General features: G+C 39.4%; 1 protein-coding gene across 1 annotated transcript in view; it reads right to left on the bottom strand.

The window, feature by feature from the left end:
• Nucleotides 1-9,822: 9,822 nt before the first annotated feature.
• smc3 (structural maintenance of chromosomes 3) overlaps nucleotides 9,823-24,911 on the bottom strand; it is a 27,212-nt gene continuing 12,123 nt past the window's right edge. The window contains exons 18-29 of the mRNA XM_005931304.3: nucleotides 24,524-24,674; nucleotides 24,275-24,427; nucleotides 21,404-21,555; nucleotides 21,054-21,212; nucleotides 19,891-19,998; nucleotides 19,495-19,603; nucleotides 17,046-17,293; nucleotides 13,833-14,045; nucleotides 13,147-13,338; nucleotides 12,443-12,620; nucleotides 11,977-12,083; nucleotides 9,823-11,429 (exon numbers count right to left, since the gene is read on the bottom strand). Coding sequence (XP_005931366.1) covers nucleotides 11,358-11,429; nucleotides 11,977-12,083; nucleotides 12,443-12,620; nucleotides 13,147-13,338; nucleotides 13,833-14,045; nucleotides 17,046-17,293; nucleotides 19,495-19,603; nucleotides 19,891-19,998; nucleotides 21,054-21,212; nucleotides 21,404-21,555; nucleotides 24,275-24,427; nucleotides 24,524-24,674 — 1,842 coding nt within the window. The 3' untranslated portion in view covers nucleotides 9,823-11,357. The remainder of the gene's footprint in view (nucleotides 11,430-11,976; nucleotides 12,084-12,442; nucleotides 12,621-13,146; nucleotides 13,339-13,832; nucleotides 14,046-17,045; nucleotides 17,294-19,494; nucleotides 19,604-19,890; nucleotides 19,999-21,053; nucleotides 21,213-21,403; nucleotides 21,556-24,274; nucleotides 24,428-24,523; nucleotides 24,675-24,911) is intronic.

The raw sequence follows: 24,911 nt of genomic DNA, 5'->3' as shown, positions 1-24,911 counted from the left end.
AGGAAAGTGTAATTTTGCAGGGGGATTTAAGTTATGAAGACAAACCTAGAAAAAAGTTTCCAAGAAACGAGTCAGAGAATCTGAGAGATGATGTTTGTTTAAAGAAACCTAAACCATGTCTCCCCATAGACAAACATATCATCTAGATATAGCTGCTATTTTATCTGATTGATCACGAAACAAAGATTTTCAGCAAAGTCTTGAAACCTAAATTTATAAAATAACTGAAAAACTTTCACAATATGCTTTTACAAGTGGATTAGAGTTTCATAGCTCATCTGGATTTGCCCTAATAAATCTACTTGTACACAATGAAGACTGGAGGAAAAAAATAAGGAGCTGGAGCTTGCGGCTAAGCTGTTACTCTAAAATGTAAACAGACCCGCTACACTCGTGGTTGTTCAAGGAAGCTGCTCCTGACTAATCAGCCGTTTATGGTAAATAATTGTAGTGCACAGAAACAGTCAAGCAATCAAATTCAAGTCACAGAAAAGCAGGAGGCAATTCCTAATCATCCACGAGATGCCACATTCTCTCCATCTTCGCACTGACTGCTTGAATGATGAATGGCAAAATTGGAAAATATCTGACACACCTTGCCGACAACCGCCAGGAAACTATCGCTATGCGTTGCGTGTGTGCAAGCAAGCGTGTGTGTATATATGCATGTGACAACTCTACATAACAATCCCCCACACTTATTTTTGGCGCTGTGAGAAAGCAGATACCACTGTAGCATGAAGTGGTTTCTATAATGGTGTGTGCCTGGATGGCTCAATGATAAGCGTGGCAGTTAAGAGAGGTGAAATACATTTAAACTGTATTGATTCTGTAATGAATCTTTCAAAAAACAAAACAAAACAATAACAAAGACTTGACAGCCAGTTTTATTTTCATTACAAAATGATTAATGAACATATTTTTGTTCCTTTTTTCTCTTATTTATTCCAGTTGTGATAAATCAAGGCAATTTTATCTCAAGAGAATTATACACAACAGAACAACAATATTAGAAATACAGAAAAAATAAAGGCTAATTGCTATGACTTTGTTTTAAATGTAGTCACATTAAAACATTAAGTTGGGCACTTTAACTTACACCCAAAGAGCCACTAAACTGCAGCTGGAGCAGTTTAGGGAATGCTGTTTATAAAACTAATACCTACATACGGCTGATAGCTTATCACTTTTCGCCTACATGTGAAAGTACTTCACTTTTATCCATCTGAGTCTCTGTGTACTGTTTATACAAAAATGCACTCTGGTTTTAATGACTATGTGAGGTGAAAGGAATCAGAATATATCCATCTAAATGTGTGGCATAAAACCACATTTCCCACAATTCACCAATACAGGAGCTAACTTTAGCACCGTCATGTGAACTGAGACGACAGTGACAAGTGATCTGTCATATTCAATGTAGCCAGCTGTGGTTGGAAAGCCGAGTGATGAAAAGTGGTTTTTGATGATAATGAGTGACAACAAGAGGCCTCGCAAAGACCTAATCAGTGACAAAGTGCTGTCCAAGTCACAACTTCACAGCACTTACAGGGTAAAAATGGCAAATGGACAGCGCTATATGACCAACCAGTCAGAGCGGTTAAGGAAGCCAAACTGTCTCTGGACACATTTGTTACTTATTAAATGTTTTTTACATGTTCCCAGTTTTTGTATATTCAGATAATTACAATCTTTTTCCGTCTTCAATCATTTTCAGTCCGGTCCTTGTACCTGATCATTTTCAGACTAAAGTGTTTATATCTGTTACACCACTTTGACCTACTGACCTGTCAGTCATTCAAACATAAAAAAGCACCTAACTCAAGGGATCAACCAGTGTCTATCTACACACAGCAGACAATTTAGCTTTGTTACTAGCAGCCTGTCACAAAGACATACAATTTGTTTCAGTTTCTTTAGTTGAATCTACAAAATAATCCCCAATGCAACACCAATGTGATTTACAAAGAGCTATTATATATAGTTACAATATATCCAGCTACGCAAAATAACACATGAACCGAACTGAAAATCAGTGGCAGCACGTCTTATGGAGTGATGAGACCAGAGAGGTACAATGATGAGTATCTACAGCCATCTGTGAAACATGACGGAGGCTCTGTCATGGTTTGGGGCCGTATTTCAGTCGCTGACTTTGGGGATCTTGTCAAAATTGATGGAATTAGGAACACGGAAAAGTACTGTCAGAGTTAAATCCACCATGTAATCTTACTAGCAATGATATTTTTCAGTATATGACTTTGTCCACAAAAACACTGTCCATGAAGTAATAACACTCAGTGGAACACTATCAGTCATGGATTAGTCAATGAAGCAGTGTTGGATCATTTTGACAGAAAACGGAAAAAACAAAAGACAGCCAACATCCAAAGAAGAGCTTCAAGAAACCTGGAGAACTGTTTCTGAAGTAAGAACTCTTGCCTAAGAGAGTTCAGACTGTGTTGAAGAATAAAAGTAGCCAAACACTGACTTTCAAGCTTGTGAGAATTGTGCAAACTTTTTTTTTATAGTGTATATCTATACATTAAATCACTGCACCTATTTCTCATTTTCCTAGCAAAATGTAAAGAAATGACTGGGTGCCTCAACACACTTGAGGCACCAGAGTTTAAGACATGAGGGACAACTCTGAGGTTAACCTTTCAGCATGTGTCCCCAAACTTCTACGTGCAGATTTGAAACCAGAGCAGTATATTTAATCATGCAGTCATGAGAAAACTAAGAGCGTCTCTAGTTTTACAGGGATAAATGGAACAGGCATGTGGTTTAGCCTTTGTAGAAATCTCCCTGGATGGAAAATGTAATGGCACCACAACTTCTCCGTATCAATATCACCATTAAGTTTTGTGACACAATAATGTAGTGAAACAAAGACAACCGTATGCATCCATACCATTTGCAAAATACCCAAGTAATACTGTGCTAAGTAAGAAGCAACTCCCTTTCCAAGCGATCAGTTTTCAGAAAATTCTCCCAGTGCAGCTGAGAATGCCTCTGTGGAGCCGAGCATTCCCGTAAAGACGGGAATGCTTATTTTGCAGAGGATTTAAGACGACATGTGTGAAGCCATTAAGTAGACTTAGTCTCTTAATTAAATTCATTCTGTTGCTCTACCTTTGACCTCATTACAGCGAGACCTCTGCACTCAGATGTGAGCCGGCTATAGTATGCGACAAGTAAGCGCTCACAAATTCATTCGCTGCCACATGTGGCACACACACATGCATACTGAAGGTCCAATGTGCTTACAGCCGTTGCATGAGAAGAACGTATCTATTTCAGCAGATCTCTTTGACTGTGTGCACCCCAGCTAGTACAAATAGCAAACACAAACACAGAGGGCATTAGTGCTAATCGTGGTTTGGACTGAAGCTGTTTAAGATATCTTTTTAAATTATTTGTGACTATCTGGGATTCAACGGATTAACGTTTTCCCCCCAATTTTCCCCCCCAATTCACACAGCCACGGAAGGCTTTGCATTTTTCCCAAGTGAAGAACAGTTGCTGCCTAATTAAAGGTCATAAAGGTATAGCAGGAGAGTTTTTTAAGCACTGAAGCTGCTCAGCTTACAAATCCAGGTCATTCATAAACACATGCACACAAAAATGTTAAGAGACTACAGACACTTTCATCTAAAAAGACTTCAAAAAGGGATGAACTCACAGTTTAGATGCTGGTGCCCTTGTGGCTAGAAGTTATAATCAGTCATCAACATTTGGCCGGAGACCCAAAGAACATATGACCTCATAAAACGAGCTTAAAAAAGGAATGAGCCTGCAACGATCACTGACAACAGCTTGTAAATTCCTTTGTTCGTGGCAGGACGGCGCTTGCATTATTTTATTGTTGAACTAAATTTATACTGTGACACACAACAGCACGATCACTATCTCTCAGTGTTACTGGTATGTATGGGACATAAAAAGATGTCTTTTAAATAGCCAAAAGCAGAGGCAAGTTTATAAACAGCTTAATGTTTTATAGACCTGAATGACACTAACACCATTGGTGGAAGCTGCATGGGGTCTGAGGTCTAAACCTGAGAAGCTTTAAACAGCTGTGATCCAGAGAGTGTTTGTGAACATTTTATAGACCTGAGGAGCCCCTAAAGTGCCTGGCAGTGAGTAAGTGTCAAGCCTTGACTAAATTAAATGGTGCCACTTATTGTAATTGTACAGGCAAATACAAAGTAAATACAAACTGAGTAAACTGCACTTAACTTTAGAAACGCACCTATGTGCTAAGTGTACTTTTCCAAACTCTGTCCAAGTGAAAATTGATTTGGATACGCACACGTACCACCAGAAATATGAATAACACCTTTCATCATCTTTACTCATAAACTGAACGAGCATCATTAGTAACGGTAGTAATTCTGAATATTAATCAGCAAAATTTCTTCATACACTTAATGAATCATGAGAATTTGACCTTCAGGAGTCTGTCAACCTCATAGCGGGCACAAGCAGCTAGCCACAACTGAAAAGGCATAGATCAGGCCATAACATTAAAGTCATGAAAAATGTTCCCCATGTTGTATTTATAAGCGATCTCTGGGAAAGGAAGCGGAAAATAATGCTGAATATTTAGCAAAAATGAATACCTGAATCTTTCAAATTACTACAAGAGACCGCTCCTGATTTGTCAGCAATTCAGGTTAAGCTAAAGACTGAAAAGTTGTGCTGATCACAGCAATCTATTAAAACAGCCTTCATCCATTTGAAGCATGCTACACACCTGACCTTCGGGTAGGATCATAGGTCACTTTGGTGAAATTTGGTTCCACGGAGTCTTAGTGTGGGCATCCAGCAGCTCAGCAGCAAGCCAGCAGTGGTAAAGGTCTGTCTGACTGCCTGCCAGGCCAACTGGTGCCATGTAAATAAACACACTCCAAGAAAAACCCTGACAGGAAAAACCTCTCGGTATTTGTATCCATAATTATTACTTGTATATTCAAACATAACTGAAGTAAAGACTCACGCAGATTTTGACAAAATGCTAAGAAATCTGAACAATCTTCAAAAGTCAAAAGAACTACTTTATTCAAGCTGGTGATTTGGGCAGGTGTAACAGGTTTTGCTAACTAGTAACTTAGTTACTAACTAATGCAATCTAGGTTTTTTTAAGCACTTTTAAAGCCACAACTGATTTAGTCTAATTGAGGGTAATTGGGCTCAGGGTCCTAACTAGCAGTTATTATCTTTTCCCTGGTAATGCGGAAACGAGTTGGTGAGAACCGACATGGGATGTCAACATCAGATGCAGACACGGTTGTGCAGTGCGCAATGTGCTTTTATGCATTTTTCACAGTGCTCTGCCCACTGTCCTCTCACCAGCCTCACTCACCACTTCTCCTCTCTGCTCCCACTGTGCTACTACATAAATAGGGGAGGCTGATTAGACAATATTTAACAGGTGTTCCTCCACATAGCACTGCACACTGAACCACCTGCCTCCTCCAACAGTACAAGTTTTTCTAAATCAACACAAGCTTATGATCTGCACTTTCTTTAAGTTTCAGCTCGGCAACCATAATCCCTTCAAAAGCCAAAGATTTTAGTTTCCTAGAAGCTTTGTTCTTTTTACCATATTTTGCATCAGGATGCATTATGTTGCAGGCTGTGAAGACTGTTAAATTCATCTGAACCAGAGTATTACATCAGTACTACAGCTTTCTTACTGATGAAGGCAACAGGTGGAAGAGTTACTGATTAGGCAGATGGTCAATGTCTCACACTGGCTTTGGAATTACAAATAATGTATCAATGTTCATTTTAATTGGATGAAAATGATTAAATTATATTGGAAAACTGATAAATATAATCATTTAATAATTCATTGAATGTTTAGAATATACTTGTACTTAAACAGATTTGACTTTTTAAAATTAATACTATTATGCAGTTATTTTCCTTGTGCAACCCACTTGAGGCACCGCTGGACATGTAGCAGCAGTCACCATTTAAATTCCTTTGCTGGCTCAACATCCCATCCTTTGAGTGAGTGGCAGCTGTTGTCTGATGACTTAAAAAATCTAAAGCTGCCTTGTCACTAACAAAACCATCTCTCTTTTTTTTGTTATTGCTGAGTGAGAGATATATTATCCCGCGTTTAGGATTTCACATTTTGCCAACAGTGTGCTTTGTTTATTCGCTTCAGTTAACATCAGGAGCAGATACTAGGTTACCCTGCTAACCCCACCACTAACCTTATACGGCAAACCTGTGACTTTATATAACAAGTGCCAGTCTAATTATAATCTTGGCCAAAATGTTCAAAAGCAAAGTTATCCAGAGTATAAGTACAAACCTTTGGGGTTTTCGAGGTGTGGCTGCACCTGTAAAAATACATTAGCCATTAGCCATGTAGCTAATTAGTCATGTAGCACACATGCGCAAAGTTACAGGCATGAAACTAAAGCCTGATACAGTGTTACGTTAGTTGTTCAAACGACTATATGTATTACGGGCCTGAATATAAGCTCTTTTTCTCCTTACCTTCTCGCTTGCAGAGAAACAGGTAGAGGCGCATGCGCACACCTGTGTGAAAGTCCATCAGATCCGTCCCTGCTTGCTGAGTAGCTGTTCAAGTTGATTGTTGCAGAACAAAAATCAGCATAAGTTACCCGTGGTTAAGATCAAGGAAGTCAGCTACCCATTTCAAATCATCAGCTAACATAAAAAAAAAAAAAAATTAATAAAATAAAAAAAATTAAATGTTTTGAAAAAAAGAAGAAACAGTACATTTAGTAAATTTATAAAATAAAATATTTTAAAAAAAGTTGGATGTGGCTGCATTTACAACATTAGGAAAATTGGGAAATTTGGGTTTACATAGTAGCTCCTTAGAATTATAGCATGTTTACATACCTATCTAATACATACATATATTAGAAAGGTATGTAGGAGATTTCACTAGTATTTGTGTTTTATTTATTCTAAACTTGTCAACTTACTCAGAGATATTTAATTAACTCAATGTGCCAAATGAGGTGTTGTAGCTGGTAGCTATATTATCTGGACTTTATCCCAAGATCCATCCAAAAAGTCAATTTGCAGAGTTACCGCATTACAAATGTTGGTCCAGGACTTCCATAACTTAGGATTTTGTGAATGTACACAAAGCCAGATTTATTTTTACAATTTGTAGCGGGATATACTCACTGTGCTTACTGGGATCTAATAAATTAGTTTTCTTTTCTCCTTCGGAGAGCAAAAGTCCCTAACCCTTCTGCAATTCATCTCTCACCACAACGTCCAGGGGCTTCAGGTCAGGCTTTGGATCAGTTACATGTTTATGTAGGACCTTTAACACAGACCACAATCACATGTCTGTGATGGGAAAAACAGTGAGACAAATAGACAGATGACAGACTGACTGATCAGCTGACAAGCGCTTAAAACAGACGGATGACTTTGGAGCGGCCGGGAGGAATAAGCAGTCAGAGTGTTGGGCCTACATGGCAGATGGACCACCATGAAGTGCAAGGACAGAGCCAATCTCTTCACATGGTTCCCTCCTCCTCCTCCTCCTCTCTCCACTGCAGTTAATAAGCACCTGTTACACAACAAATTAACTCGACTGAAAAAATACCCGGACAGCTTTATGCCTTTTCTATGATAAGGAGCTTGATTATGGGAGCTGGTATTATCTGTCTATTACTGTACTCCATATTTTGATAGCAGGGAGCAGAGGGGTGAGCAGATGGCTTGAAAAGATATGGCGTTTATTGTTTGACTATGAGAAGAAGCTTGATGCCGGGCAAGAGGTGGTGCTGGTCTGATGATTAATCTGTTAATTAAAAATGAAATTCAAAGCTGCACAAAGTTTTTGGCTTATAATTTATAAACATGTCAGTATTTTATATGAATAAAGTTGACATCAGCAGATTCATGCATCTGGCTATTCATGCTGCCTCATTTATTAATCCAACCATCCATTTTCTTCCGCAGCATTTTCTTGGGCAGCAGCCCAAGCAGAGAAACCCAGACCTCCCTCTCCCCAGCCACCTCCGTCAGCTTATCCGGGGGAACACCAAGGCGTTCCCAGGCCAGCCGAGAGATATAATCTCTCCAGCGTGTCCTGGGTCTGCCCCGGGGCCTCCTCCCCGGTTGGACATGCCTGGAAAACCTCGCCCAGGAGGCGCCCGGGGGGCATCCGTGTCAGATGCCCGATCGAACCACCTCAACTGGCTCCTTTCGATGTGGAGGAGCAGCGGCTCTACTCTGAGCCCCTCCCGGATGGCCGAACTTCTCACCCTATCACTAAGGGAGAGGCCGCCCTTTGGAGGAAACCCATTTCCATCGCTTGTATTCGCGATCTCGTTCTTTTGGTCACTACCCACAGCTCGTGACCATAGGTGAGGGTAGGGGCGTAGACTGACCGGTAAATTGAGAGCTTCGCTTTTACATTCAGCTCTCTCTTCACCAGGCTCCGCATCACTGCAGCCGCTGCACCAATCCGTCTGTCGATCTCCCGCTCCCTTCTCCCATCACGCATGAACCACTCCCCAAGATACTTAAACTCCTCCACTTGGGGCAGGCTCTCGTCCCTGACCCAGAGTGGGGTGAGAGAATCCTGCAAATAAACCAAGTAAAGCTTAATGAGGATGGGATGGATTTGAATTTTACTTGCTGTCTTTGCTGTTTACACCTGTGTGAGAGGAGAGCAGATCATGCTTTTCTATTGGTGGAATGAGAACGTCAGTGTGGGTAGGTACGTGTGACGCTTTTTGACGTATGTCAGCTGACGTGGTGACAGAGAGCATGCAGAGTTGTTAATATGTGACACATCTGCATCCACGGGGTGAGGGGGATGAGCTGTGCTGACAATGAGGTGAGGTACAAGCAGGTGTTTTTATTACAGCTGTGGACATTTAAGAGGGAATAACTGTTCTGGATGAGGTGGGATAAATGGTTGTTATTTTTCAATTGTTTATGCCAAGAGTGTGAATTAGATTTAGAGGCACTGGCTCTTAAATACAGGAAACCTCTCATGGCTGGAGAAAGTCAAAATTTATTCCTGTTTGATTTCTCTTAGCAGTCACCCCCACACACCAACTTCAGGCCAGAAATATATTTCTGTTTTAGATCACGACTAACAACAGAAGTGGAGTCATGAAGTGGAGGACAAAGCTCCTGGTGCTCTGCTTTCAAAGGGGAAAGCACTCTGACGTAAGATACCACGCGAGTGCTGGCGAACGCCGTGGACCGAGATGCTCTGGAGGTCTGCAGTATTACAAGAGGGATCTAAGACTTGATCTCAAGAGGTCACAACCTTTTAAATGCGCTGCCAGAGCAAGGTGATGTTACACTGGAATGGCAGCCATGCATGGGTGACATGCGGGAGCTCCCCTGGCACAAAGTAATTCAGGATCATTGCTATCAAAAAGAAAATATAACACAGGTGTAAGGGCTGTGTAATGTGTGCCAGACACCGACCTTGTTGCTACAGTTGCTGACCACATGTCTACTGTGCCCTGTGTCTGAATCTACAGCGGCCGTGGATTAGGTTTCCTTCTCAAGTTAGATTAATTTGGTGTTGAAATTAAAGATTAGACACAGACAAGTGTTGTGACGGAACACAATCGGGTGTGAGAATATACACGGGCTTTTCTTTTTGTAAATACATCTCTCTTCTTTCATGAATGTAGCTTTTCAAAGATGTTTTAAGATCAAATCTATCAGTTTACATTGCCAGTATACAGTGCTTATCACATTTATTAGACCAAGATCTAATGTAAGCTTTATGACACAGCTGTAGCTTCAAGGTATCCATCAGGTACAAAATCACATTTTTAATACTACTAAAACACATTTATTTTTATTAAGTGGCCAAATAGTCATTTACTTGGATTTATGATCAGAAACAGTTTTTAATGGTTGAACATTGAACCTGCACACAAATTAATCAAGTCTAAAGTTCGGTATAAAACATGAAATTATTATTTGCATTAATTATTATCCATGTATATTTTTCAATATATTTTTAAACATTTTTGCTTTGTTTTAATCACAGGTGGACTAATAAATATATTGAGTATGGTAAAACCAAACATAATTGCTCTAAAATATTTTTGTTGAGATAATTTGATTAGTTTGGCTGTACACACACACTTGTGTTCTGATGAAAATGTGAAGAAACTAAATGTAAAAGTAACATATATCATAAATATGTTACTTTACCACCAATGGACTTTGCTGTAAAAAAATAAATAAATAAATAAATAAAAGTCAATTAAAGAGCACCACCTAGTGGTGGCAGTCTCATGAAGCGGAGATGACGTGTTTATTTATTTTATTTTATTTTTTTTCACCTTTTATTATTTTCTATTTTCTTATTACATAAAAAGGAACACAAACATTTAAAATAAGAAAGCTTTGAAACAAGGTACAACATATGAGGAGTTCAATCCCAAACAAAGACTCCATGAAGGAAATTTAAGATTAATAACATCTTGGCTTCCTAGAAAACAGCGACTGACCGAGTACTGAACCCAAGTGGACACGGTCAGGTTTCACAAACATTCTTGTTAGGAGGATGTGTTGGTTCCCAAATGGGTATCTGTTGTTTTGGAATTAAACTTCATATATTGAAATGACCTCAAGATCAGAATTGACAGAATACAAGCATAAAAAGGGAACCACAAGCTTTGAACATTTTAAGCCAAGTGGCTTTTGTGACAGAAGTAATATTTCATGAGTACAAAGAGTATACATTACAGAAACCAGAGTAAGAATGAACACATCCAGATGAGCCTAAGGCCCCCAAAGATTCATCCAAGTCATATCAAAACACTCAACTGTACACAAGAGGAAAGATCCTGAAGGGTTGCATCTCTGGTGCTTTTATCATTGGATGACAGATTGCCAAAATTCGGCTAAAATAAATCATCGCAGTAACACAAACATGAAGTGCTCCCTTCAGAACCTTTTTTTTTTCAGTGTAAAATAACTACACCTCTCTTAACTGTCATCTATAATGAGGCTGATTCACATCAAGTCCGTCAGCTTAAAGATTATCAACATAGCCGCATTTTGTCCTGCAGATTTTTCGTATCAGCCTTTGAAGATTTAACTCTAAATATGAGTAAATGGTCAGTTGGGGTTTCTGGGCATGAATTAAATTACATCTTAATCACAAGGACGTCACAAGAAGCTGAGACTTCCTGTGTTGTTTATGTTTAACACGACTATAAAAAGGTTTTTGGACTGAGTGGGATATGTCTGTGTTTGGGCCCTGTTTTGGAGGCCTTTGAGGTTTGCAGTGCACTGTAGAGATGGAGGAAGAGGGGCTGGAGGTGGGGGCCGAGAGGACGATAAAGAGCAGGAGACTCTTAACCATGGGTGGTGTCATCCTCCACAAAGTCTTTGGCCTGCTCCGCTGTGATCACGTCGATGTGACTCACCTAAAAAACACAGAGACTGTTAATGACTAATCAATGCTGCACCGACTGAGCAGTAATCGTTTTTCTTAAGAGACAGACACAAAAGAAATTACTATCACTTTTCTGACGGAGAACAAAGACACAAATGAACTTTGAATGCTATTGATTTAAGACAAATGGAGTTTGAACAGAATGCAAAATTATGTTTACAACACTGTCACCACCACTGCATTTTCTCCCTTGAATCCTAAAGCTAAAGTGAAGAAAATAGTTGTTTTTCCCCCCACTGACTTTAGTAGGCTGGGCTGTGTGAGAACAAATGAGCAGCCTCTCTTAAGACTTATTTTTCTTGCTATTGTTGTAAAAAAATAAATAAAATAAAATCACCACCTACTATTGGGAGAAAAAAAAAAGTCAAATGCATTTGAATTCTCAGAAACATCATCACGCTGTAAACGATCACCGACGATTGTGAGAAAACTTGCTCAGGTACGTTTAAAACTTGTTAATCCCAGAGCATAGTCTGACTCTCAGTAGATATACAGAGACTCGAAGGAAGAGGCCTCACCTTGTTTCTGAATTTGACACCATAGAACTTGTCGGCAGATTCGAGCAGCTCAGGTCTGAAGGTGGTGGTGATGAACTGGGCGTGGCCAGCCAGCTCAACAATCATATCTGCAATAAGAAGGTTGGTTTGCTTTGAATAAAGTTTCCAATATTTCAGCAACTGTCATTTTAACTTTCTTTTGGTCAGTAATATTTTCTCCAAACCATGCATCACACCAGGTCTCACTACAGTTTCATAAGCCTTCCCTTTCACCCCTGATGCTCATCTCCTACTTCTACTAGCTTTCATTTGTCTTCTCTCCAGGACATACCTCCACCTCTCCAGGCTATCGTCCACCTTCTACCTACTCTTACTACAGAGGAGACTGCGATCAATGATGAGAGGTATTTTTATTAATCAACCCTACTAAACCATAGGGATTAAATTGCCATCATTTAATCTGTGTAGACACATAACTCATCGTTACCTGAGACAGCCTTTCTGTGCTGTGCGTCCAGGGCCTGGTCGATCTCATCAAACAGGTAGAAAGGAGCAGGGTCACACTTCTGGATGGCAAATATCAGAGCCAAAGCCACCAGAGACTTCTGACCTCCAGACAGCTGCTGCATCTCTCTCATCTCGCCCTGCTTCCCGGTGAAGGACACCTACGCAGGACATGCATCAAATTAGACCATCAAACTTTACTTGAAACAAAAACAGAGAAATCAATTTCTTTACTGTAAGAACTTTATTATAAGAGTCTCTGATTCATGAAGTTAAACAAATCCTCTGCAATGTTACAACAGCTCTGATAATGATAAAGATAAATTTAGCCCTAAGAGGACTGCGCATTACTCATTGCATGACCAATCTCACCTTGGTTCTTTCTCTGTGTGGGAGGACCAGAAATCATAACAGTCCAGAAATACACATTCACATGTTTCCAAACAAAGACTCAAGGAAACTCAATACACTGAGGGTACTCAAGAAGCACAATTCTACCTCAGAAATGATAAAACTTTATATAATGGGAAAAACTAAAGAGCTGAAACATTTTGCTTACTTATAGCATCTTCTTCTTATTTGATTATCTTCCATTCATTTTATTTAAAAAGCTGATTTATAAATGGTAATCAGTAAAGCCCATCAATTAACAGCAGATAAAACAACTGAACTGAAAAAGACTCCCACCCTGATGCCGACTCCAGTGAACTGGTCCACAGAGGGAACGCTACTCTGTGAACCGGAGCCCCTCTCGCTGTCAGCACCCCCCTCTCCTTCATCCTGAGACTGGCTTCCTTCAGCATCACCTTTCTTCATCACCAGCGTAGCTTTGCCACCCGGCACCAGTTTCTGGAAAACCTCACTGAAGTTCTTCGACACCTGAGAGGAGCAGAAGGTAAGAAGAGATAGAAAGTGAATTTTAGTCACATTTTGATGAATTTTTCACATTCTGAGAAAATGCTTTAAATTAGTGTTGAACTTCTTCAGGGATAAACCTCTTGCCATCTTCTAGGTTTCACCTCAGTCGAAGTGAGGTCACCACACTGGACCACTCAACCATGTTTGTAGCTTCTGAAGCATTTTTAATGTAGCTTTTGTGTAACTGGGTGTACTAACAGTCTGCCCAAGAAAGATTTGCTCCAGTTTTAGGTGTGTGAAATTATAGTGTGTTATTAGTGTCTTACCAGGAATTTACAATCCTACGATTTACGTATGAAGTGTGCTAGCTTTGGCTGGTAAGTTAGCACTGCTTGTCCAAATAAGATCACTTCTGCTTCCCCCCAAAAATGTGGGTGATTTACATACAGGTCTAAGGTAAAAACCATGGACTTGTATCACTGAAGATTTTAATCAGAGTCTGAGCTGCAATGTACCTGTTTGAAGGTGAGCTGAATGGCCTCGTACTTGCGCAGCTCCAAGACATTCATGAGCTCCATGATGGATTTATAGCCACGATCCAGCTCATCCTGACGCTTGATTAGCTTTTCCTTCTGCTCGGAGAAGTTGACAAACTGGTCTAGAGCCTTTTTGTTGACATGGCTGTACTTCTTCAGCTCAGTGTTGCACTGCTCCAGTTTTCTGAACAACTGTTGGAGGAGAGGAAAAAAAGTGGAATACAATACATCATTAGTTCCAGGCAAGATCAGATCTGCTTTAAATCGGTATCATTTTAAATTACTCCTCAAAACATGCTCTCTTTCAAAGTTATAATTTAGATTGCTTGTGCATTCATCCATCCATCTTTCAGAAAACAATAATATACTGTTATTTCACAAAAAGTAAGTGATGCACACAGAAAGCCACTAATGTAAAAAAAAATAAAAAAAATAAAAAATGCATACATGCTTGTTTTAATTTTTATGTTTTTAAAACCTGAACTCACTAATTTGACAATTTTGCTTTGATGTTACAACTACACTTCCAGGAAATGTTGCTCAGTACTTATATTTTCAGATTATTTTTCCACTCAAGGACAGGTTTCGTAATGCTAGAAAATGAGTTTCACATGTTTAACTAAACATACATTCATTATGCATTTCATGGACGCGTTTTGCACCTTTTATTCATATCTGAAAGAGGACAAGGCCTGATCAATTAAGATCTAGTTTAGTCTAGCCTGAAAGTGTCTCACTGTCTCTCCAAACTCTCAAACTATAAATTCATGTCTTTGAATCACTAATAACCAAGTGCCATTATTACATGGCTCTCTCAACCACTTCTGCAATCAATGGCACCATCATGCCCCCAAGCAGTGTCCTGTGGAGAAAGATTAACTATATGGAGTGTTTATGAGCAAGCGAGCCTATTTTCGGCATTGTTGAGGAGGGGGGCTTACACAAGCACACATGCATAGACACACACATAGTGTGCGCACTCAGACACTTATGAAAGAAGCAGCCAAGTCCACTCAACACACAGTCTTTACCCCCAGTGTCTAGTGAGTCACTAGTGAGTGGGTGGGATGTGATGGCCTTGGGCTTTATTCCTAAAGAGACCTGGCTCTGGCTGCATGTGTATGTGCAGATATTTCTAAATGGATTTGGGGGACAAAATGCACATAAAGACTGACCTCAACCCAGCTATTTCATTATTGTTTGTGTTGCTACTGTAATGGCTAACATGTGAAATCAAACTGTTCCTGTAAGATTGCGCTGCTTTGCAGGATACTGTCTTTCAGGTCACCAATTTACTCTCACTGATGCAAACAGCTTTTCAGGAGCAAGGCTCTCTACTCAGCTGAACCCCAGAACAAAGGTTACAAGCTAATGAACATTGGTGGGAATACATTTTGGACCTAAAATAATCAGGCAGACAGTAATGTGATTCCAAGCTAGTGTTGTTCTGTGTCTGTTAAATGTGTGCTAAAGTAATGATTTGAATGTATTTTGTACAATCACCAATTCAACTTCATAAAGTAATGAATAATATGTCAGTGTGTCCAATGACTCGAGTGATCCACAGTGGGTGTGTGGATGTTTTGTGATTTACTCTTTCTGATCCTATGCATGTAACTTGCCAAGGGACTGCCGATTCATATTAGCTTTATGAATTTGAATTTTGAATTTATTTATTTAAAGGGACAGTGCAGTTAAACATAGTTCAAGTGCAAGACATGAGACCGATGTACCGCACATAGGTTTTATAGCTACTGCTATGCTAACTAAAGCTAACTAAGCTAACAGTTAATATTGTACATATTTCCTTCTTAAGTGAAACCAATTAAATTAAAATGAATAATTATTATCTTTACCAGTATATTCATATAAAGTCACTCTAAACAACACATGGAAGATGCCATCAACTGGCTTCTGCACCCAGCACACTCCCTCTTTGAAATAACTGCAAACACTGTGAGAATTATGCTCTTTGCTGTCTCTGTGTGGATGTGGGTGGATGGTGTTTTAGGACGGGATCAATAGGACGTTACTTTGGGCATACCCCGGCTGGTATGAGCCCCTCTCCGAGAATTGAGAGGGTTTCATTGCATAACTGATGTACAGAAGTACAGCAGAGTGGTGGACAGTTTTATAGATGGTGTGAGCTAATCTACAGCTTGCCATCACTAATACTAAGCCACTGATTTTAGCCAATAGGAAACAGGTTCCTCCTATTCTCCTGGCAGCACCAAGGAGTTAGATTAAGAGGTGGCTGAGGACAACAGATACACATAGACAGTGAATTGTGACTGGTCCAGGAACGCTGAAGTTGTCTTTAAGAAGGTCCAACAAGCTGATCAGGAAAGCTGGGCCAGTTCTAGGAGTAGAACTTAAGACTCTGTATGTGTCTGAGAGCAGGATGCTGAAGAAAGTCTTCAGCATCATGGAAAATCCATTCTACCCTGTGCATGCTTCCCTGACTGGTCACCACAGCAAATACAGTAAAAGCCTCATTACCCTGAGGTACAGGTCTGAGTGCTACAGAAGATATTTGTCTCACTGTGACTCTATAACTCCTCTCCATTGTGTATGGGAGGTGGGACTCTTACAAACACTTTAACACACGCACAACAGTGCTCTTTTACATCACTCCATCTGTTCTTTCCAGGATAGATGGATTATTATAATCTCTGATTCTTCTCTCTCTATTATCACTTACCTCATCTGCTCATAGCATAGACATCATTATCACTGTGTCAGTTTCTGCCTATTTGCACTTCAACTCACATGCGAGATGCTGTACATATGTGTATTTCTACTCATACTAAAACTGCTTTTCTTTTTTGTGTATCTTGTTTTTCAATGAACTGTGCCTTATTCTATGTTTAAAATGCATTTTATTCTGTTTTTGACACTTTCCCACTGAAACTTGTTAGTTTAAAGTGACTGAGCATGCTCCCAGTGAAAATAAAAGCCCCCAGTGCTTTGTTTCCATTGAGCATGTAAAAGGCAGAACAATTTCCCCTCTGAAAATAATAAATGTCATATTTTAATAAACTCCCACTGAAAAATAACACTGTACACTACATGTCTGAAAAGTGCTAGGGCTGGCTGATGAAAAAAAAAAGAAAAGAAATTTTAAAGCCAGCGGCGAGCATATAACATCATTAAGCACTGTGTGTGAGCGTGTGTGTGTGTGGCAAGGTGTACCTGTTTGAGTGTGAGGGTCTGGTATTTCTCAAACGCCTCCTGAGGCAGCGAGCCGAGCTCTCTGATTTTCTTCATGCACTCCTCTTTCTTCTTGAGCAGCATGCCCTGTCTGTTGGTCATTTTCTCCAGCTCCTTTGTGTCATGGTTGATGGCGTCATTCTGCTCCTTCTCTATGTTCTTCCATCGCTCCATGCTCTTTATGTGCTCCTTGATCTCCGCCTCAGTCTTGTCAATCAGAGAATCCAGATCTGGGAAAGACATTTGAGGAGGTGATATGGGTTAGATTTTTATCTAGTATATCATACTATACTGCCGAATTCCTGACTTAAAAAAAATAATGACTTTCTTTAATAGTTACTGCAATTTGCTTCGTCTGGGAAAAACAAACAAACAAAAAAAAACCAACAAAGATGGTAAGGGGAAGTTTTTTACCAACTGATTTTGGGTGGACTGTTTGAGCCTTTTATTGAATTAGATTTGAGTGGTTACTTTCTTTGATGATGTAACATTTTAAATGCTGCTGACATGTGCAGCACAACATGCATGCACTTTCAGATGAGTTTGCCAACAGTAGCCAATGCTAGCCAGTGCACTGGCAGTGTAAAACCCATCCACATCCACACACCTTTGCTGAATGTGGTTACACACTGAAAGCCTCGACTTTTCTTTCCTTGATCAAAGGAGAACGCACCAAGTTTGTAGCACTGTCACCTCCTTTGATTTCCAACTTGTCACAGACCAGAGAGAGAAAGGTGCTGCAAAGATCACGGCTGGAAAGATCTTTGAGATGTTGTAACTCACTAAAATACGAATAATTACTTAAACTGACTATTTTAAGTGCCATCTAGCGAAGGCCTGCAACTTTTAATTATTTTGTCGACCACTCTCGTATATCCTTAGTTTCAAGATGGCTCGTAAGACTTTGTGTCATCTTTGTTCAGCAGAAGCGATTACATCATTTGTCTTTAGAGCCTTTTCTCAACAACCTACAAAAAGGGAGACAATGTCTCTTTCTTTCATTTAAAGAAAGAAGAAATTAAGATTTTTCTTCTTTCTTTTTTGGAACAAAAGGTAAAACTGACAATAGTCAAGAGTGGATGACTGAATATAGCGCCTACATAAGAAAAGGATGATGCTGTGAATGCCTTTAATTAGTTAGTGCCAATGATGAAATATGAATCCATGCAAATTAAGGGTATTCAGAAACAAGTGCTTTTTGACAACTGCATTTTATCACCTCTGAGTCACTGCACCACATTTATAGAACATTTATACAAATGTGCGACCAGGCAGTCTGTGCAAAAACATATTATCCAAATTGCGATTCGAAGGCATCACAGCCATTCTCACCATCTGCTGGCAGTACCAACTCAATGAAGGCATCCTACAGTTTTTCAATTTACACTCAAATGACAACAATAAATTGAGCCAGACAGGTAATAAATTAACTAAGCATAAGAGATAGAAGACTGGAACGATTTGATTTTTTTTTCTTTGCTTTCATTTTACCCGGAAATGTGCAGTAATGAGCACTACATAGCTACAGATTACACAGAGATACAGATATTTACCTATAGGCTATCTATAGATGAAAAAATAAGACTTAAAAGTCAACGTCAAAAGTTAAGGTATAATTTAAAGTCCAGCTGCAGCCTCTCCTCTCGAACACTAGAGCAGACAGTGAACCTAGTTGTTAAAGTATCATTTACAGCTGTCAGCTATGCTTTAAGGGCAAAGCCTTTGTGACAGCAGAAGACCCAGATACTTGATCCACCCTTTATATTAGCTCAATGATGTTTAATAAAAAAATAACTGAATATTGTGTCCTATATAATTACTGTAAAAAAGGTTTTAACTGAGTCACATTATTTCATGTGTATTTTTGAAGCAAGTGTCCATGGCTTTTTGGGTTTATTTCATTTTCAAAAACTTCCTTCCTGCCCCGAAAAATAATATTTTCATTATTTTTCCTGGTCTTTAATGACAAAAATCAGTAATTTACGTTAAATACTAAAAACTCTTTAAAAATAATTTTCTTTGTGATCATAATAAAATTAAAACTTATGCTGCTGTCCAGAGTACAGTGAATTTAGACACTGTAAATACTGGCTCCAAAACACATGCTTTCAGGCATTTTCTTCATAAATTCAACTTTAACTTCTGGACAACTGTAAGACAGACTTACATTTAATGAAAGCAAACAATTACAATAGAGGAGCAACCATTAAAAATACACCAACAGGATCCCCTGTAAGTGATTATGTCTAAAGTGAAACATAATCTAACTTAAACCACTTTTAAGTAGGTATAAACTGTCCTGTTAGTAAAATAATACGTGAGCTTCTATATATGTGTCAGAAATGTAGCCACAACCACAGCAGTGACTATTTTATCCCAACATATCAACAGTAGTACTGACAAACATATCAATAAATTAAAAACCACATACCTTCTGATCGAGCTAAAGTCTCTTTAACACGTTTGTTGATGCCGTCCAGCTCAGAGGTTGTGGCCGTGAGCACCGTGCCTCCCTCCGTCTCACGCAGCTCGTTTAGCTCCTGTGAAATACAAAGTGAGGGAACATCAAAATAGTAGAATAAATAAAAAGGGAGGGTCATTCAAACACCCCTCTACCTAGAAAATGAAAACATTATTTATAATTAAATCAGCTATATCCAAGAATTAATTTGTAACAGACCACAATTTAACAGCAGAAAACAAAGAATCAGAACTTAAAATAATCTGACTTTGTTAATATGAAAAGGGAAATAATTCAACAAACATACACATATAGATCATGTGACAAACATATTCTACAAGCAAAGTGCTTAAAGGGATGATGTACCTGCTCCACTTGGTCAAGACGTTTCCTTAAGTTCTCATTGAGATATGTTTCCACTCTGGTCATGATGCCCTCAAGCTTGATTCTCTCATTCAGCAACTGTCTGTTGTCCTGCAAGTGAATAAAGACATCGAAGCACAAAAGTTACTTATGTGATATTTTCACTATGTGTTGAAATACCAGTGATTTGATATTTGAATGGGTTTTTCTTGCTTTGTTTATCACATAAAAGAAATCTCTTGCATGAAATGGTGCTGTCAGAGTGACGGATGTGTGAGGAGTGATAGTCATTTATCTAAAAGCCAATGTTGCAGTTTCTGCCTTTATAAACATCCTGACAATCCTAAGATGAGAGCAACTTTAACTGTTCAGTCTACACAGAATACAATCTGCTAAAAATAAATAAATAAAAATTGTGTATACACTTATCTGCCTCAGCGACAGTTATCAGTGAATGTTATGTAAAGGAACAAGTCTTTGCCCACTTATGTCGAAGCAAATATCATATTAACCAAAACCCATGAAAACTAAACCAGGAGTTCTGTTGCAGGTAATATAATCTGACAACAGCAAACATAACAGAACCATATATGAAAGGCTTCATGTTGTGGGGGCGGAGTTGTTGCACAACGATGGCAGGAATGGCTGAAAGTTCAATGAGGGGAAAGCCGAGAGCAGCTGGCCGTGAAAGAGAAAGACAGGGCAATGCTGTATCACAGGAACATCCCACACACAGCTGCTGCCTGCTTCTCTCACCTCAGTCAGAGCATGTGAATACACTAGGAGGAGGCAGAAAGCGAAAGGACACCGAGAAACAAATGTAGGTAACCGGCATGTTCTCTGAACTCCATGTAAGCACGCACGGATGCTGCCACAATTTCAGATTCAACACATTTCTAAAAGACAGTAATTATTTCACTGGAACATTTTTCTTAAATGTCTCACAGTTGATACATAAGTTTTTTGTTTTTTCACATCAGTGTGATTTCCCCCCCCCCTGAAAAACCTGAATAAATTGCACAATAAAGTTTTGAGCAATAAACTGCTGTAAACTGATATAGCACAATTACACAAATGAAAATTCATGTGTGTGTGTGTGTCAGTTATTTCACAGTGCAGAAACACTGTCACAAATGCTGCAACAGACACAGTCTGTGTCCACTGACCTGCTGCAACTGACGAATCTCATCGTTGAGGTCGTCGACACGCCTCTGATCTTCCAGGCTGAGCTGAGACAGCAAATCTGTACCGAGCTCCGCCTTCAGCGACTCTCTGGTGGACTCCATGGCATGGAGGCTGGCCTCCAAACTCTGAAGGCTGCGTTGCTGGACAGAGAGAGAGAAAGAACGAAGGAACGTTAGACAGCAGTGGGCAACATTAAGACACAATAATGGGGACAGGCTGAACCTGAGGCACAGACCAAGGTAAACATCAATAACAAAATCTGGTCATAGTGATCTTGAACACAGGGTTTTTATACAGGTTATAATACACTACAACAATGAGGTAATATTACCTTGGGCATGAAAGTCTTCTCTGACTGCTGCCTCTTCTCCTTCAACATCTTCATTTCTGACAGAATACTGTCTCTGGATGCCTTAAACTTCCTCTGCTGTGTCTCGATCTGCTGCATCTGATTCATCAGTTGGTCAATCTCATTGTTGATACGTGGAGGTGGTAGTTAAGGAAGTATATGCCAATTTTTACTACAGACAAGCATTTTCAGTTTTTCTTAATAGCCACTCTTGAGCTAATCACAGTTACGTCATATTGCAGTGCCTATTATAAGGTCCCTGATGCGATGCATTGTTAAATCGTTATTACCATTTCCCCAAGCAAGTTAAGTGCTGGGACTGCAAGAAACCTGGATATGCAGCCCATGAACCCCATTCAAGCATTGAAACACTAGTGACTTACACAATAAATACAACTGTATGTCAACTCAGCTGAGCAAACATTACAAACCAACATAAAACATGCCAGACAATGAAAACACCTGCAAACTGCAATATTTACAAGAGTAAACACTACATTTCAAACCTCACAAACAATCTGATATAACTAGTTTGATGTGACCTGTAGCAATGCAACAATTAAATTACCCCCAGGTAAAAAAGTGTAACATACACTTAAAAATACACTTGTGACATACACTTTCCAAAATGATATTAATGTTTTCAGTGCTTTTGCTAGTCCCCAAGCTGAGAAAGAAACAAAATTTCCCTTATAGCAAAAGCAGAAAAAAAGAAATGAGTTGGTGCAAGATTAATGAATGTCACAGAACAATGATACAATACATAGCACATAAACACCTGATTACCCTGTTAGTTTAAGTGTCATACTTTTCTTCTAATAGGTCTTGAACTAGAGATTAAAATCACCAGTTGTGCTTCTAATGCCACAGGAAGAAGGTTCCACGTTTAGAAGTCAGTTTTTGGTTTTGTTAATTTATTCGTTTTTGTTAGTCAACCAAACTACTTGAAACGGTTAAATAAAAAGGATAAGAAATGATTCAGCTTTAATTAAGCACTTTGGCACAGAATCCCTAAACAACAGAGACAGTTTTGTTGAAGCTGAAGCAGAAAACTGGAAGGGCACTCAGAGAGTTGATCTTCTGCCAAGGCCAAAGTCACATTCAGCTATTTTAAGTGACTTGGATCTAAAATTAAAGCATGTAAAGGGTTCTTCTTTTGCACATACACCACCTCTTCCCAAAGTTTCAAGAAATTCAGCCTGGTTAAATTTTCTGTAATCGTACTGACAGACACACAAAAGACACTGATCAGATAATGAGTAAAGTCATGGGGCATGTTGTAGGCTATTTAGTGCTCCAATAATGTGATTGGGCTTTTAGGGAAGGAGGTGTCTCTAAAATCAAAGCAGAGGATTAAGAAGGGCTGCACATGCTCATCATTAAGTTAATTTAACAGACAGGCTTATTGATCTTCAAAGGACTGCAAAACTCCTGTGGGCCTCTGAGGTTTACCAGGACTCAATGAACACCAAGACCAATCAATGTAGTGATATAAAAAGGACTGAAGGAAAGTGGATTTTCCTGCCTGCTGACCAGAGAAGACTGAGAAAACAGATGTTCAAAGATAATCTGACAAATGTGAACAGATAATATCAGGCTGCAAACTGTTTTTTTCCATAGAAAAACAAGATAAATTAGCACAACCACATAAAATCAGGTACATTTAAAATTTCTGTTTCACATAAAAACTGTATGAAGTTTCACTACAATGTAATGGAACAGTGAAGACGGCAACTAAAAGACGGAAGGAAGGAATGGCTGGGAGCTCATGCTTATTGACAGGGCAGAGGTGGAGAGTGAAAAACAAGGTGTCTTAAATAATTAATTCATTCTCTGACTCACTCCTCTGGGGAGTGAAGTGAAGCACCATGTCATCGGCACAGATGCCCATTTCGCCTACTGACTCGTACATATACGTAATCACCAGGTGCGCACACACCAAGCACCATACGCTTTACTGGCTGTGAGTGAGTGAGAAGCTACACACCATAACACAGATGTGCAAACAGACATTTAATCATACTGGGCCGGAAGTGACCATATTCATAAATACATCGCACATGCAAACACAAATCCTCTGTGATCCACTTGTTTGGCCTTCATGAGCTGTCCAGCATTGAGTCATGGCTCTGGCCGATATGACCCAACACACACACTAATCCTTCTTGACCCGATTAAACTCTGCCACAGCGTCCCAGCCAGGCTCCAACTGGCCTTAAGTTAGCTACACAACCCAGACTGATTTAATACACAATTAAAACAAAGTTTCAGCCATGTGACATCACTGCATAATTGAATGAGGGTGGTGTAACTTTCAATAACATAGTTTTTATACAGAAAACAGCTCCAATTTAAATTAAAATTTTAGTCCTAAGAGGGTGCAAAGTTTTCTGTTGTCAACACAAAGCAATGTTTACTTTAAAAGTCAAATGAAAACGATTTTAGAAAGGCTAGTTTTAACTGTACATCATGATTTAAACCTTTCAGGCAAACACAATCTCTATCCTGAAAAGGAAAGAAAATCTACTTGGATCTAACAGATACCGATTATTAACTGTCTGTCTCCAGTGTTTATGAATTTCATAACATTTCAAAGTGGGAGATGTCTGTTTAGTCATTTTCAAATTCAGTCTTGAATCACATACTCCCTTTTTCCTCGGTATTCCAGTCAAACCCAGGCCATTTTTCTATTGTCAGTAAGTCTAAACAGGGGGCCAAAACTCTGCCCCACTAATGACGCGATTCTTCAGTGAAACTTTCAAGTTTGCTCATACTCTCAACGGACAGCAACACACAGCGTTCTAACATCAACATAATAAACAAACTCGCCACACGTTTTAATAGAAAGGATATGTTCAATGTTCCTGCGCAGGTTTTCATTGAGTTTGGCCTCCAGCTCACCCAGCTCCTCCTCAGCCTTCCTCATGTCTTTCTGAAGCTCCAGGCGAGACTTTCTGGTATCATAGTATCCTCCTGTCAGAGCTCCACGGTGGCTGACTTGGTCACCTAGGAAGTAACAAAACAATGATATGAATATTCTCAATTGGAGTATTTTGCACGGAGAATTGTTGAAGCTGTATTGCATTTCACAGCAAAGCTTACCCTCCAGAGTAATACAGTCCATGGTGAAAGCTCTTGCCAACTGGGTGGAAACCTCCATGCTACGACAAATAAGGGTCTTCCCAAACACGTGCTTGAAGGCTTTGTCAAAGTTGGAACTGTAGCGGAGCTTGCTGATCATTGGGATGGCATCCTGATGGAGAAAAATGAAACAAACAAACAAAATTGGTAATAATGAAACTAATTTGTCAGTAGAAATCTTGATGAGAAAAATGGAATGAAGAGGACTGAACAAAGGGAGATGAAAAGAAAAACAAAAAAATAAAATTTTATTATTTATATATAAAAAAACAAACAAAAAAACAAACAAAAAACAAAAAAACACCCAGCACGCCCCTGCGGGCGGTTTATCCTTCAAGCTCGGGTCCTC

The sequence above is a fragment of the Haplochromis burtoni genome, unplaced genomic scaffold (assembly GCF_018398535.1).
Source record: "Haplochromis burtoni strain Fernald_Lab_line unplaced genomic scaffold, NCSU_Asbu1 Contig_140, whole genome shotgun sequence".
NCBI classification, from domain to species: Eukaryota; Metazoa; Chordata; class Actinopteri; order Cichliformes; family Cichlidae; genus Haplochromis; species Haplochromis burtoni.
Note: the sequence above shows the minus strand (reverse complement) of the source record. Positions and strands in the feature narration are given on the sequence as shown.